The sequence below is a fragment of the Manacus vitellinus genome, unplaced genomic scaffold, assembly GCF_001715985.3.
Source record: "Manacus vitellinus isolate BGI_N305 unplaced genomic scaffold, ASM171598v3 scaffold_22_pilon, whole genome shotgun sequence".
NCBI classification, from domain to species: domain Eukaryota; kingdom Metazoa; phylum Chordata; class Aves; order Passeriformes; family Pipridae; genus Manacus; species Manacus vitellinus.
The window spans coordinates 5,168,171-5,182,587 of record NW_021939632.1 but is presented as its reverse complement, the minus strand read 5'-3'; the positions used below and the strand labels follow the sequence as shown (position 1 = coordinate 5,182,587).

Below are 14,417 nucleotides of genomic sequence, written 5' to 3'. Positions count from 1 at the left end.
TAGCATAGATAGTATTGTACAGTTGTGCATGTGGTGTTTAATATTACTGTGGAGCAGACTTGTAGTAATATAACAGCTACCTTGGATCCTGATGCTCTGGAAATAATACTCCCTCCATCGTTTGATGTACAATGATAGAGCACAATGCAATGCTTTGTTAACCTTGGATAATTGAGACCCACTATTAGTAGTTGTGGAGCAGAGGAAATTGCCTTTATTGTAACGCATGTGATGGTCTGTTGCAATCAACCACAGCCGACGATTGAAATTTATATTACCACTAATTAGCTGACAGGGGAAGAAAAAACAACACTCTAAAGTTCTAATAGTGTTTTCAGCCATGAAGAATTCAATCTATAGCCTAATTTGCAACTGTTAAATATAGACTATTGGAGAATGGAACGCAGTTGCCACGGTTGACAGCTTTTTGAAGTGATGCTGTGTCTACAAAGGGCTTGTTGGGAGTATTTTTATCTCTGGCTTATCAGTCAGTGATAACCAAAGTGCTGTGGGTTTCAGGGATTCTGTTGGAGTCAGAATAAGGACTCAAAGTCTAGAATGCCCTTCCATGCTTTGTGATGCTGAGACAGACCCAGTGAATGACCAGGATCCCAGTGTTGTTTGAATTGGTTTGGGTATGAACCCAAACATCAGGATTGTCCTCCACCAGCAAACCACTTCCTCAGCAGGACACAGGTTAAAATTAACCCATATCCACACTTACACTGTGTAGTTGGCGTTGTTTTAAGGCTACACTGACCTTGAGGCCAGGAAGGACCAAAAAGACATGCAACGTTTCGTCTGCTCAGCAACCTGCATTCCCAGTAAATGGTGTTTGACTACAACATCATTTGCTCTATGTTAAAGATTCTTCCCTGTAAAGGTAGGCAGTTGTGATTTAATCTCACATTTCAAGTATTGGAAGTTGCTCATTCTCCAGTCCTGGATACTTCCTCTGCCTTCCTCCAGCGCTGGATCCAGTGTCCCTTTCATTGTTGCTTTCATTGTAGCTCTGAACTCTACAGTGTTAAGCTGCTCTTCGTATTCTTGCCCATAAACTGAATCAAGCCCCTGAAGATTCACATTTCTGCAGCATTTTTTCCTGCCCTTAAAAGGGATTAGCATCTCTCTTCAATTCCTAAAGATTCTCATGTGAATGGATCAAGAGTGCTGGGTACAGACTCATACAGCCCAGTTTGTGCACACCAAAGCGATATGTGAGGCCATAGATCACTTGAGCTCAGGTCACTAGAGCTTTACCAGGATCCTTCCTAGGCAGGGCAGAGTTTCCTGTCTGTTGAGCCTGATAATGAATTTTCATTTTGGCTGTGTTATTAAATGTTACTTCTCCAAGTTCAGTTTCCCAAGTGATCCAGATTAGGAGCTGCACTGGATCTGGTATGACTCCTCACTGCATCTGAGCAGAGCTTGGACATACTTAAAAGTCTGTTCTTTTGAATTCCCCTTGTGCAAGAAGGGGAGGCTGTAGGGCAGGAGTATCCAACTTCATGTCTATTGTGGACCCTGATCTAATATGCTGACACTTGGCACAAGAAGTGTTGTTTCTTTCAACAACACAAATTTAAGACTCAGATAACAGATAGGGATTTTATCCTCTGCTGTTGCTTCCCCTGGAGGATGCCATAGCCTTCTCAGGTGCAGAAACAGCACAGCCACTAGTGGAGGATTTGTACCAGACCAGCTGACCTTACCATGGGAACTACATGGCGCTGCATGATCTTACGTTTTGCGAACATGCTCCCTCCTGAACTGCTGTTCAGCCCTCCTTGATGCAGTACAGACATGCCCCAAGACTTGTGGGAGATCTGTAGGCTGCATATAATAGCTCTCTGAGCCATATATTTGACATCCTCTTTTTGGGGAACATATAACATGATCCTTTGCAACAGATGGAATCCCTCATGGCAAAGCTCATCACACTGGACAGCAGGCCCAGGCGAGGGTCCTGCATCCAGCTGTGGCCATGACCACTGGGTTAGCAAACTGCACTGAGACCTCGGCTCACAAAACCACACAAACGCAAAGCAGAAGTTTGTGGCTGTGAGTATTTCCCATTACCCACTGGTAACTCTCTTGTGGTTCCTAGCTAGCTACCTTCTAAATATTTTCCTCTGCTTACAGTGTTTACTTGGAATACACCACAGTTTCAGATTAGTCATCAAAGTCTCCTCTAAGGGGGAAGTTCCACATTCCCTGTATTTGTCACTATCATTGTGTGACAGTATGTAGGTGTATAGTCCAAACATGCTGAAGTTCAAGGCTGGGGATATATTACCACACTGGCTTTTGTTTGATTGTTGAAATGTCATAGACACTATTTAATTTTAAATTTTCAGTCACTACTTGAATTCCTTCAGGGGATACCTTAAAAGTTACTCTTGAGAAAAGGGCTTTCATCTCATGACCACTCTCCAGTGCATACACGAAAGAGTGGCATGAGTTTATGGCCAGTCAAAGGCTCAGAATGACATTTTCTGCAACTCAAGCTGAACAGGAGTAAAATGCAGAAATTTAGTTCTGCTTAGTGCTTGGGGAATTCTCCAGTTCCCCCACCCTAATGAGTATTACCTCGTATGTGCATGGGAGTAGGAGGGAGGCATCTGAGAGATCTAAAGTTGACTTCACTAGGGCATACACTGCATTAGGTGTCAGAATCTGAATAACTCAGGGGATAGATGAAGACATGCCAACAAAACAGCAGTTGTGCTCAGTTCAGTTGCAGGATGTACGGCCTGACAAAGAGAATGATTGAATCCCCTTAGGTGGAGCGTCTGCTGTCCAAGCAATAGTGATTACATTACCCTAATTGCTGGGATCTGAAAAATCAGAACTATTGAGCCTAAAAGATCTTTAAGCTGTTTATGTACAGGGATTTTTTTAGCGTGTGTAGTGGGGGTTGTGTTCTTTGGAATATAGTTTAATAGCAGCAATAATATTTCTATACTGCTTGTCTAAAAGGTTGCATGAGATTTTTAAGCAAACTATTTTACTTTTTGTGCTTTGGTTTATCCAGCTTTAAAATATAATAAATATTTACCTTGGTGGGGTGTGATGAAGATTTAGCTGTTTTGAGAGATGTGCCAAGATCAGTCAGGATGCATGCTTTTGAATAAAAAACGGGTTTTTAGTGTTTTTCAAGTGATTGCACTGGTTTTCTGCAAAGAATATATGCTCCTTTGTATTTTTACACTGAAGTTCCTGGACAAAATTACAAAACAGATTTAAAAAAAAAGAACAGGAATGGTCATTTTGAGTAGCCTTCAAACAACATCTGTCTGTTTTTTCTCATGGATCTATCCCAGTGCATTGGCAGAAAAATACGTAGAGTAGTTGTGAGGCTGAAAGTGGAACTTGTGATGAATTCAGAGCTTCCAGCGCAGCAGCACCAGCTCAAACAACTGCAGCGCTAATACACTTCGGAATTGGAAATTCAATAAAATGAAAAAAGTTAAAAGAAGAAAAGTATCTGTTTGCTGACTTCTGTTTTCAGAAGGATGGCTTCATCCTTGTTTTCCTGTGGCAATCAATGATTCATGAATTCAGGACTAGAGTGCTATCATCTGAAAAAAACATTGCACGCCTGTGGTTTGTTTTGCACAATAACAGATTTCAAGGTGACAGGTGCTGGAGTGGTATGATAGATTGAGTAGGATGAATCCAGTCTGGCTTGGATTCACTGGAATTCCATCAGCCAGAAGGGAAGGTTTCAGACATTTTCTTGGTGTAGACCCCACCTTAGCAGAGAGAATGTATTATACCTACTCCCCTACATCACCTCCCTCCCATCTTTAATCAGGAAACATTCCTGTGGCCACCCAAGCAAATACATACATAGGAAAGTAATATTAGGGAAAGTATTTCATGATTTCTTAGCTGTCCTTTAATCCAGAACATGAAAACAATAAGTTTAGCCAACATGAAATAGCTGGCCAAGTCTGTGTGGATCAGCAGCAGCCCATGTATCACATCTTCAATATCTCAGTCTTACAGAATCCTGTGGAGCAGGTGCTCCCCATTTTGCTGCTGCCTGCTGCTATGCTCATTGTACTTTCTTGGCCCATACACTGTACCTGGAATATTTGGACTTATTCTAAATGTAACCCAAGATTTGCTTGTATTGACAGAAACCCTACGTCTGTAAGATCCCTGGCTGCACGAAGCGGTACACGGACCCCAGTTCCCTCAGGAAACACGTCAAGACAGTGCACGGGCCTGACGCTCACGTCACAAAGAAGCAACGCAACGATGTTCACCCAAGGCCACCTCCGCTCAAGGAAAATGGGGACAATGAGGCGAGCGCCAAGCAGAGCAACAAGGTTTCAGAGGAGAGCCCCGAGGCCAACAGCACCACGAGGAGCATGGAGGATTGCTTACAAGTCAAAACAATAAAGACGGAGAATTCTGTGGTAAGAGCAGTTGCTCTTGGCAGAAATGACATGGTCCCAAATCTCTCTGGTGCAATGGGGGCATGAAGCATTTGTATGCCATTTATGTCTCTGGGTAGGTGCCCTTCACCATTCCTGTTCAAGTCCAGAAATGAAGCTGCAGGTCAGGGCACAGTCCAGTACATTTTGCACCTTCCTACCCAGCGTCATGAATTCCTGCCTTCGTAGTCATGGGGGCCGTATGATGCCCAGTGCTTAGCTTGGCCTTCCTGTGCTGTGAAACTGGATAAAACTCAAGTGTTGTGGTCAAATGAGCTCTACCTACCTCACCAGTTTAAATTGAGCAACAGTCACAGGGCACAGACTGATCATCTATCTGAACACTTCTTGAAGCGGAGGTCCTGGTTTAAGCAGTCCCTTTTCTCCTCCTCCCTACACCCTTCACTGATTTTCTTTTCAGGCTGCTGCTGCTGCACAGCAGTTTTGCTGGCTCAACTCTGTTGTAGGCTGTCTTGAGAAGCCAGTAGGGATAAAAGTAGTTGTTTTGGTTTTGTTGGGTATCTTAAAGCAAGTTCAGTTCCTTGGTTCTGTCCACTATACACAGAAGCACAAAATCACTGGGGTTGACAGGGATCTTGAGATCATCTGGTCCAACCTTCCTGATCAGTCAGGGTTGGCTAGAGCAGATTGCTCAGGAGTACACACGGTCAGTACATGGCTCCCAGCTGCCACAGAAGATTGTAGTGGGATGATGGGGCAGGGGAGAGAAAGTAGGAATAAACATGGGAGCAATGCTGTGGCCCACATAGTACAGGCTTTCAGCAAACCATGATCATGCTTTACAGCCCCGGGAGTGGCCACCAGCTGAACCAAAGACCATTTATCAGCCTTCTGGCCATTACAGCAACTCCACTGGTAGTAAGGAGCTGTGTATAGTGTTGGGTTCAAACACATCGAAGCCTCTTCCATCCCATAAGGTAGCCCAGGGCTGGTGAAGGAGATGGAGTGTTGCAACAGAGACCACTTTTGATGTTTCTTTTCACCTTTGAACCCAAAGTTCTGATCTTCTGCACCAGCTCAGAGTGGGACAGGGTATGGGCTGGATACGGCAGAAAAGACCTCCACCTGCAGAGGAGTGTTCCTATATTCTCCAGGCTTCTCACTAGAGCTGAAAAGACTTTGAGCTCCAAAATATATTTTTTCTTGATTTGAATCCAGGCTAAAAGGTTGTTATTGCTATGAAAAAAGCATGCCCTGGAGCTACAAAGATTTTCTCAAAAGGGTTAGGGGATGTGTTGTTGAAAAAATTACTAATGAGCAGTATTTTTTCAGTTAGGAAAAACTGAGTATTCTCACATCCAAAGTGTCTCTAATTGACTAAAGAAACAGTTTACTGTGATGAGACTCTGTACTGTGTTACAAAAGCTGAGTGTGAGAACCACTGGACAGAATGACCTCTCTCCAATACTCTTCTTCCGTGTGTTTTGATGGTTTTTTCCTATGACAACATGAACACAATGACAGCTCCTCACCCTGTTTCTCCTGAAAGTATGGGATTGTTTTCCTAATGCTCTGTGCTCCCAGGGTTCCAGCCAAGCCATCTTGCTGGCAGCAGGGCTATGGGTCCGATGTTTCTCTTTGTTGTCCCTACCCAGCACTGGATACTTCACTTGTGCACATCTAACAGGTGGTGTCTGATCTGGTGGGCCCACATCCAACTCCTTTCCTGGTTAAGGTCGGGGTGGAGGGAGGGGTGAGATGCCTCACTGGTTCCCATCACTCCCAGGCCCCTTATTTTGACCCATCTTTGGGTCTCACCCCAAACCCATGGAAACAGGTGAAAAGTCTCTTCTAGGGATCTTTATCTGGGCCTCCAAAGAGGGAAGGCAGGGAAGATGGGGTATGGGAGTGGGGGAAATGTTGGCAATTTGTACTGTATTCTGCATTTCCCTCTTCCTCCTTTTACTAACATGGCCTTTTTTGTTAATGATGTCTTTGTCCTAACAACCTGTTCTTTATTCCCACTTACCCTTCCTTACTCTACCTTCCTAAGGACAGTCGGTACTAAGGTGAGCAAAGATATCCTTTGTATTAAAATAGCTGTATAAAGCATGGTCTCCTGTAGATCTCCTGTCTCCGTTTAACCCCTCCAGGGTGGAGGTGGAGGCATGCAGGGCAATGGGGAGGGATAGGGGATATTTGCTTGAGCACAGAAAGGGGGAGGACATGGTGCCCAATGATCCCCTTTGCCAGCCTTTTCCAATCATCACGACGTACCATTAAATCCTGGGATTGCAATCTACCATATGGACTGATGGGCAATCAGAGCCAGTCAACCTGCCTGTGGGGTCTGCTATGGAGCAAAGTACAACACTGCAGCACCCTGCATTCCCACCTTGGCCTGGGGCAGAGTACATTCCATTTTTTGCTGGAGCAGAGAGCCAGGCATCCTGTTTGGTAGGAGCAGTAGCTACCTCAGAGCTCAGACCGTATAGTGTCTGCTGCAAAGAAACTACTCAACGTGAAATGCAATTCCTAATGTAAATAAAATAAATATTTATGGTGCTTATCTGCCTTATCTGCAAGTGGGAGTTTGCAAACAGTGAACCAGTTTTTTATCTGGCTAGGAAGTTTGTCAGCTAACCTGATTATATGTTAGGGTGTTTTAAAGACAGAAAGACGTGGTGTCTGAAATACCTAGGCCTTGTTCCCATGTTAGATAAGCCGGTGTTTGCTGCAATATACCGTACACAACCAGATAACATGCTGCTTTTCTTTGAGAAACATCCATCCTTACTCTTTTGGAGGAAGAGCATTTGATTTCTCTCCACCTTTCAGTTGAACCCACTATAGTTTTTCCAACTGTGGAGTGCTGTCCTGACCTCCTCTCACAGGGAAGGGGTGCCTGCCTTCTTGTAGAGCTGAGATCCTACAGCAGGGAAGGGTAACAAGAGAGGGGAGAGCCTAGGACAGGAGCTTACCTAGGCCCCGGACTAACACTGGGAATGTTGGGCTCCTGATTTCTTTCCATCCATGTTTTCCCCTACCCAACTTTTTCTCCTCTTTTCCTTCCCCAAGATGTGTCAGTCCAGTCCTGGTGGCCAGTCGTCATGCAGCAGTGAGCCGTCACCCCTTGACAGCACCAACAACAATGATAGTGGAGTAGAAATGAACATACACAGCGGGGGAAGTCTGGGAGATCTGACGGCGTTGGATGACAACGCTCCTGTTGTGGACTCAACGGTCTCTTCTGGTAATTCAGCAGTCAGCCTGCAGCTAAGGAAACACATGACGACAATGCAACGACTTGAACAGCTCAAGAAAGAGAAGCTCAAGACAGTTAAGGATTCCTGCTCATGGGTGAGCCCAGCTCCACAAGCCAGAAACACCAAGCTGCCTCCCATCTCAGGAAACGGTAAGCCCTGTGCCTGGAACATGTCCTTTAGGAACACTCCAGAGTTTGACTCTGGTTTCATAACCAAGAGCCTGCCCTGGAGGAATGAGGATCATATTTTGTTGCCTCTGAGTCAGCCCTTGCTAGATAAAGATGTCAGGTAAAATGGACAGCTTGAGTGTAAATGCAGCCATCTGGTCATGTGCAACAGAATCCCAGATGCTCAGTTCTACAGAGCTGTGAAGGGAGGCAGAGGTGTTGGTGTCCTTGTTTTTGGGCTTGCCCAGGACCCAGACACAGCCTGTTCTCGTTGTCCCAGTGACAGCCACAAGACTGCTTGCATTTCTGTTAGCAATAACAGTCCCCCAAGGGCTAATGTGCCTCCTGGGAGACCAGTGGAGCACAACAGCAATCCAGAGAAGACCTCCTTCCCTAATCTTGCTCTGACAGGCCTTTTGGGACTTCGAGAAATCCTGGCTATTGCTTCCAACCTCATATGCCAGTTTCCCACTGGCTGACAATTCCTGGTAAAAGTATCTCTATGATCCCTACAGTGCTCCTCTTAACTTCGCCAGGAAGTCCCAAGGCATAGTGTCTGGGTTATAATAGACCTCACAGCTTAGTTATTGGAGCTTTTTGGGTTACTCTTGGAAGAGACTTTGAATGTGAACTTTTGGGCTCTTGACCTCCTATCCCTGACTGTGCATCTGTCCCAGAGAGAGCTGTGGTTGTGGCTACATGCTGTCCCTGTGGCACTGTTCACAGCAGTCCTACTTTTTTCCTACTGAGAAGCCCAAGCGGAGACATTCCCTCAGCAACTGAGTATTGGGGCATACACATTACAAAGACTGTCCAGCAGGGACTTCTTAACTTCTCTCCAGAGCCTTCTTGCTCTTTTTACATGGACATAGAGCTGAAGATGAAGCTCTGAATTCAGTAGCAGCAATGAAATTCACTATCACTCCCATGAAATATTTGAGGGTGTCTTTGTGGGTCTGTACTCTGTCACCAGGAACACTACCAAGTGAAATTTCTCAGCTAACTAAACCTTTTCCTTCCCTGCAACCTTTCTCTCAGGCTCTGTTCTAGAAAACAGTGGTGGTTCTTCTGCTACGCTGCCTAATCCCAGAATAATGGAGCTGTCTGTCAATGAGGTTACAATGCTGAACCAGCTCAATGAGCGCCGTGACAGTACAACAAGCACCGTCAGCTCTGCCTACACCGTCAGCCGCAGGTCATCAGGGATCTCCCCGTACTTCTCCAGCCGCCGTTCCAGTGAGGCTTCGCACCTCGGGCACCGTCCCAATAACACCAGCTCTGCCGACTCCTATGACCCGATTTCGACAGACGCCTCCCGTCGGTCGAGCGAGGCGAGCCAGTGCAGCGGGATGCCAGGTCTGCTGAACCTCACGCCAGCTCAGCACTACAGGCTGAAAGCCAAGTACGCTGCTGCCACAGGGGGCCCTCCTCCGACCCCCCTGCCGAACATGGAGAGGATGACCCTGAAGAACAGGATCTCACTTATGGATGGACCAGACCCCACCTTGCCCTCCATCCGCCTCCCACCAGGCCCCAGGCGTTGCAGTGATGGTAACACCTATGGCTACCCATCAGCTCCAGCATTTCCCCACGAGGTGCAGGGCAACTGCATGAGACGGGCAAGCGACCCAGTGAGGAGACCTGCCGGAGACCCCCAGGCCCTCCCACGAGTTCACCGCTTCAACAGCACCAACAGCATGAACCCCTTCCATCCTCCACAACCCACAGACAGGAGGAATTTTGGTCTGCAGAGCTACGGGCGCTCAGATGGGAGCCTACCCCGGCACACCTACTCACCCCGACCACTGAGCATCAGTGAAAACATCGCCATGGAAGCCATGTCCGGGGAGACAGAGGCGCCCATTGGAGATGATGACATTGTGCTGCCGGATGATGTGGTACAGTACATCAAATCCCAGAGCAATGGGACAGCGGCCGAGAGCACTTCCATGGGGTACGGCAATGAGATGCAGAACTTCCAGGGAAGTGGGAAGCTGCAGCCTCCAGCTTTGCCCAGCCAGCGCAGGATGGCAGTGGCTGAGGCAAGCATGAGCCACTTGGGACCCATGATGGCAGAGTGTTCCATGAGTTTTGACACTTCCTCAGACATGAATAAAAATAACATGCCTGTCCAGTGGAATGAAGTCAGCTCAGGTACGGTTGATATCATGTCCAATCAGTCGAAGCAGCAGTTTTCACAAGGGAACTTAGCGGTGGTGCAGCAGAAGCAGAACTTTGGTCAATACCAGAACTACAACCAGCAGCAAATGCAGCTGCCAGACAACGGTATGAATGTAACACAGCAGAGCTTTATGCAAAGAAATGTGGGCATGGATGGGCAGAGGCTAAACTGTATGCAGCTGCGGCAGCAGCCGATGAGCCTAGGCCCCAGTATGAACCCTGATGTGGGCTTGCACACAGGGTACAACCAACCTCATCAGATGCTGAGTCCCAGTGCAATCAGTGGCAACCCAAATCAGATCTCTCCTAATTGTAGCAACATGGCAGCAAAGTCTGGACCTCACCTTCACCCTCAGCAAATGGACATGACGACCGACCCTTCTTTGATGGTCAGGAACAACAGTGAGCGCCCAGTGCTGGGACAGGTCATGCATGAACCGAGTCAGCAGAATTACTCATCTCAGCCAAGCCACCTGAACTTCCCCATGGCTCAAGAGACCTTCCATCAGCCCATCATGGCCTCCAATCAGCCCAGCTTTGAGCCTCAGCAGAGCATGATGGGTTCAGCTGCTCAGGCATATCCACCCGGTATGATGCAGCCTCGTCCTCCGCCCGAGCCGAACCCGGGCAGCAGACCCCGAGGCCTCCGCACCGTCCAGCAGCTGGGGTACATGAGAACTCCCCATCCTACGAACACCACCAGCCCAGGCCAGGAGACAACAGAGGCCATGCATAAAAGAACCAGTGACATGTTGCTAGCACCCGCTCAGCAGTGCGCGGAGGGCACGAGGGAGAACAATTTGATGTACTATTACGGTCAAATCCACATGTATGAACAGAACAGCAGCTTTGATAATCACGCAGACTGCCGGGTCAGGCAGCAGCAGTGCACACTGAACAGCAAGCCAGCCGCTCTGCCTTCCCCAGGTGCAAACCAGGTGTCCAGCACGGTGGACTCTCAAGGTCTTGAGCCGCCCCAGATAGATTTTGATGCCATCATGGATGATGGGGACCATTCGAGCTTGATGTCGGGAACCCTGAGCCCCAGCATCCTGCAGAACCTCTCCCAGAACTCCTCTCGCCTGACGACTCCACGAAACTCTCTGACACTGCCCAGCATACCTGCAGGGATAAGCAATATGGCAATAGGTGATATGAGCTCCATGCTAACCACGCTGGCGGAAGAGAGTAAATTTCTAAACATGATGTCATAACAGTAAAGCACAAGGCCTTAGTGCTATCCAAGGAGCTCTGCGTGAAACAGTTTTATGAATGTGCTTTTCAAAAATAATCTGTTTCAATAGAGTAGGGTTTTTTATAAGTACTAAATATATTAAAGGGATTCAAAACAAAAATTTTAAAAAGTCTTTGTACAGAATTATGTAAACTATATCTAGGCAGTTCAGCACCACAGGGGTGCACCTCTAGTATTATTTTTTTGACTTGGTTTCCCAGAGCACTGAATGGTATCACCACCAAGCTAGGAAACAGCATGAGGATGGTTAGAGATGAAAGACTCCCTTCCCAGAAGCCCTGTAAATAGCACTCCCCATCGTTTTCCATTAGTTACATTTGCAAAAAAATTCCGTTTTCAACCTGCCCCAGAAAGAAATGGGAGGATGCAGTTTTGATTAGAATAAAAGCCATACTATGTATTCTGCTCTGATGAGAGTAGGGTTTAGTTACGTCTCCAAACAAGCCCTCTGCCAGCAGTATTGTTTTATACCATAAATGCCTTTGTACCTTGCAAAGAGCGACGATTCCAAACGGCTTCTCAGCAAAGTGCCTTACCATGCTTTCTTGTTAAGTAGCCAAGGCCTCTCTTCCTTTAAAAATCAAATATAGTGTATTGCCAGAAGCGTATATAAAATGTACATTTATAAAAACATAGTGGTGTTTCTGAGAAAACATTGGAAAGACACATTGATGAGACACATAAAAGGTGAATGCACACTTTGATCAGATGTGTTTACAACGTGGTTTATATCATGTGCAGAGTGGAGCAAAGGCCTGGGAACAGCAATCACTGGGAAATAATCCCCTGTGGCAGGAAGGCTCTGGCATGCGGACTGACACACATGCATAACTTTTGCACCTTCTGAGCACAGTGACTTTCTGCGAGGGCCCCACATGCATCTTTAATGTCTTGTATCCCTGTGCAGCTTTGCAACAGCTTCGTTCTCTGTTGGGGTTTGCATGCTGAGGCACTCATATAAACAAGTGATGGTGATGGAGAGAATTTTATGGTTGTGTCAGCCCAATGTGGCAGCACTGGGGGAGCTGATTTATCTGGCCAGTGTTTGTCTGTGTGATGTACTCAGTGCAGGGCTCTACCTGGGCTCCATACACACAACAGGCACGTGGCTGCATTGATGTGGGGCCAAGCATGAGCTAATACAGCCTTCCCCACAAGCAGGCTTGCTGGCATGCACCCAGTGCTATATTAACATGTTCCACAGCATGAAAAGAGCTGCTTTATCCAAAAAATACACCATGGTCAACCTGGGTTGTTCATTTGACTAGTAGACTGCACCTGCAGCCTACAGTGTAGACATACATCTGGATAGTCTCAAAACAGGTCTTTGAGTCAGAATAGTAGCTTGGTCAGTGAGAATCTCTTGGAAGTGTCCTTGGGAAAAAGATGGGAGGAGCAAGGCCTCCTAAAGCCAAATCCTCCACCAAAATATAACTGCTTGTAATAATGATCAGCTGTTTCCAGGATGGTCCCACCTGGCACTGAAGTTAATCTTAGTTGCATTATTTATTTTTGCTGTCATTAGACAAAAGGGTAGAAGCAGTGGGGTGCACGTACTTGGGAGGAGGCCTTGTTTAGCTTCTGACTGCATTGGACAGGGACGACGTTTCTCTTCCTGCTCTCATAGCCTCAAATACTTTGTACCCCATATGTTGAAGGGCAGGGAACAATTGTAACATCCCCCCAAGGTTCTTACAGTTTGACTGGGCAAGCAGCTGCAGAGCTTCACTCTTTCGTTCCCATCTCCCCATCATATTAGTGTGATGTTCTCACTTGCATCTGATTCCGTCCCCTGCACAGGACCAGGACAGCCCTATAAAGGTGCTTTCTGGTGTCTTTTCTTTTGCACAAATGGATGTCAGGATCACTCTTCCCAGCATGACCAGGGGCTGACATGACAATGCCATGTGCTACCTCCAGGCAAACTTTGTGTTATCAGATACACAGCAGTGCATCTAGCAGCCATGCTTGGCAGTGGTGGATTGGTAGCCCTGGGTATGGCTGGTGCAGGGAGATGCTTCTCAGCATCCTGCATTCTCACCTCTCCTCATCCCAAATGCAGAGGGTACACACAGGATGCTCTCACCACTGCCCTTCACCCCTCAGTGACTGCTGCTGATGTCCAGGGTGCATGAGGACAGGAAAGCAAAGCAAGGTGCCTGGCTGTTTATTTGTGTCTCCTGTGAAAGTTGTGTTTAAAGGGATTATTTTATAGTCTGCTGTATATATTCTCCTGCAGTTACTGACCTTGCCCTTGCCTTTGCATTTATGGAAAAAGGGCAGTAAATGTTTTAGGACATTGTGTGTTGTCCTGGATGCTTGGAGTACAACTGGGCATCCCTTATGCTGAGATGGATCAGGCTTTCGTGTGTCCTTCAACTGCTAATCTGATTTTTTTTAACAGCTGCATAGGGCAACGGTGGCTACTGAGTCCCTCCTCACAGATATCTCATTAGAAAAAGTTCAAATACAAAAGCAAAACCAAATCTCCAATGACTTGAGATTTTTTGGACTTTCCAGTGGTGGTCTTCCTTCATTTACAGAAAAAGTATTATAATAACCATTCCAGCACTGTATATATTATGTATAGAAGACATCATTACTAAAAGTACTGTAGGTGAATTGTTCTGTCAAATTTATATCTTAAGAACATTTTTAGCTGTTTTCTACATCATAAGAATGGAGGTAACATGCTGAACCTGTATATAAACCTTTTGTACATTAAAAAGTAATTTTTTTTCATAATTCACTGTGTCTGCTGTTATTTCTTTTTATTGGTGATGGTGGTTGGTCTTGGTCTGTCATTGCCACACCAACACAGTCAGTTGGGACTCTGGTGGTTGCTTAGAAACAGCTGGTGAGCAACTGGACAGGCCTGGTGTGTCACAGCACAGATGTGCAGTGCTCTTGCCTTGAAGAGCTTCCAGTCAACAATGAGATTGAGGTGGTAGGAAGAGAGGCAGCAAGGCCAGGGTGTGCTGCCAGCACAGTCCTGCTGCCCAGGTGGTTTTCACTGGCCTCTTGGTGGAGGTGATTTGAAGGAAAATGTCAGTGTAGCAGGGACAGCACAGGAGAGGGGTTCAGAGCAAGGGCTGCAGAAATTTGGCAACTAGGAGATTTACAGTAAAAATGGCTTGTTGAC

The 14,417-nt window shown here is 46.5% G+C and overlaps 1 protein-coding gene across 1 annotated transcript in view; it reads left to right on the top strand.

Moving 5' to 3' along the window:
- The window catches only part of GLI2 (GLI family zinc finger 2), a 141,098-nt gene extending 127,078 nt beyond the window's left edge, over window positions 1-14,020 (top strand). The window contains exons 11-13 of the mRNA XM_018072724.2: window positions 4,146-4,427; window positions 7,485-7,821; window positions 8,878-14,020. Coding sequence (XP_017928213.1) covers window positions 4,146-4,427; window positions 7,485-7,821; window positions 8,878-11,234 — 2,976 coding nt within the window. The 3' untranslated portion in view covers window positions 11,235-14,020. The remainder of the gene's footprint in view (window positions 1-4,145; window positions 4,428-7,484; window positions 7,822-8,877) is intronic.
- The last annotated feature ends 397 nt before the right edge of the window (window positions 14,021-14,417 follow it).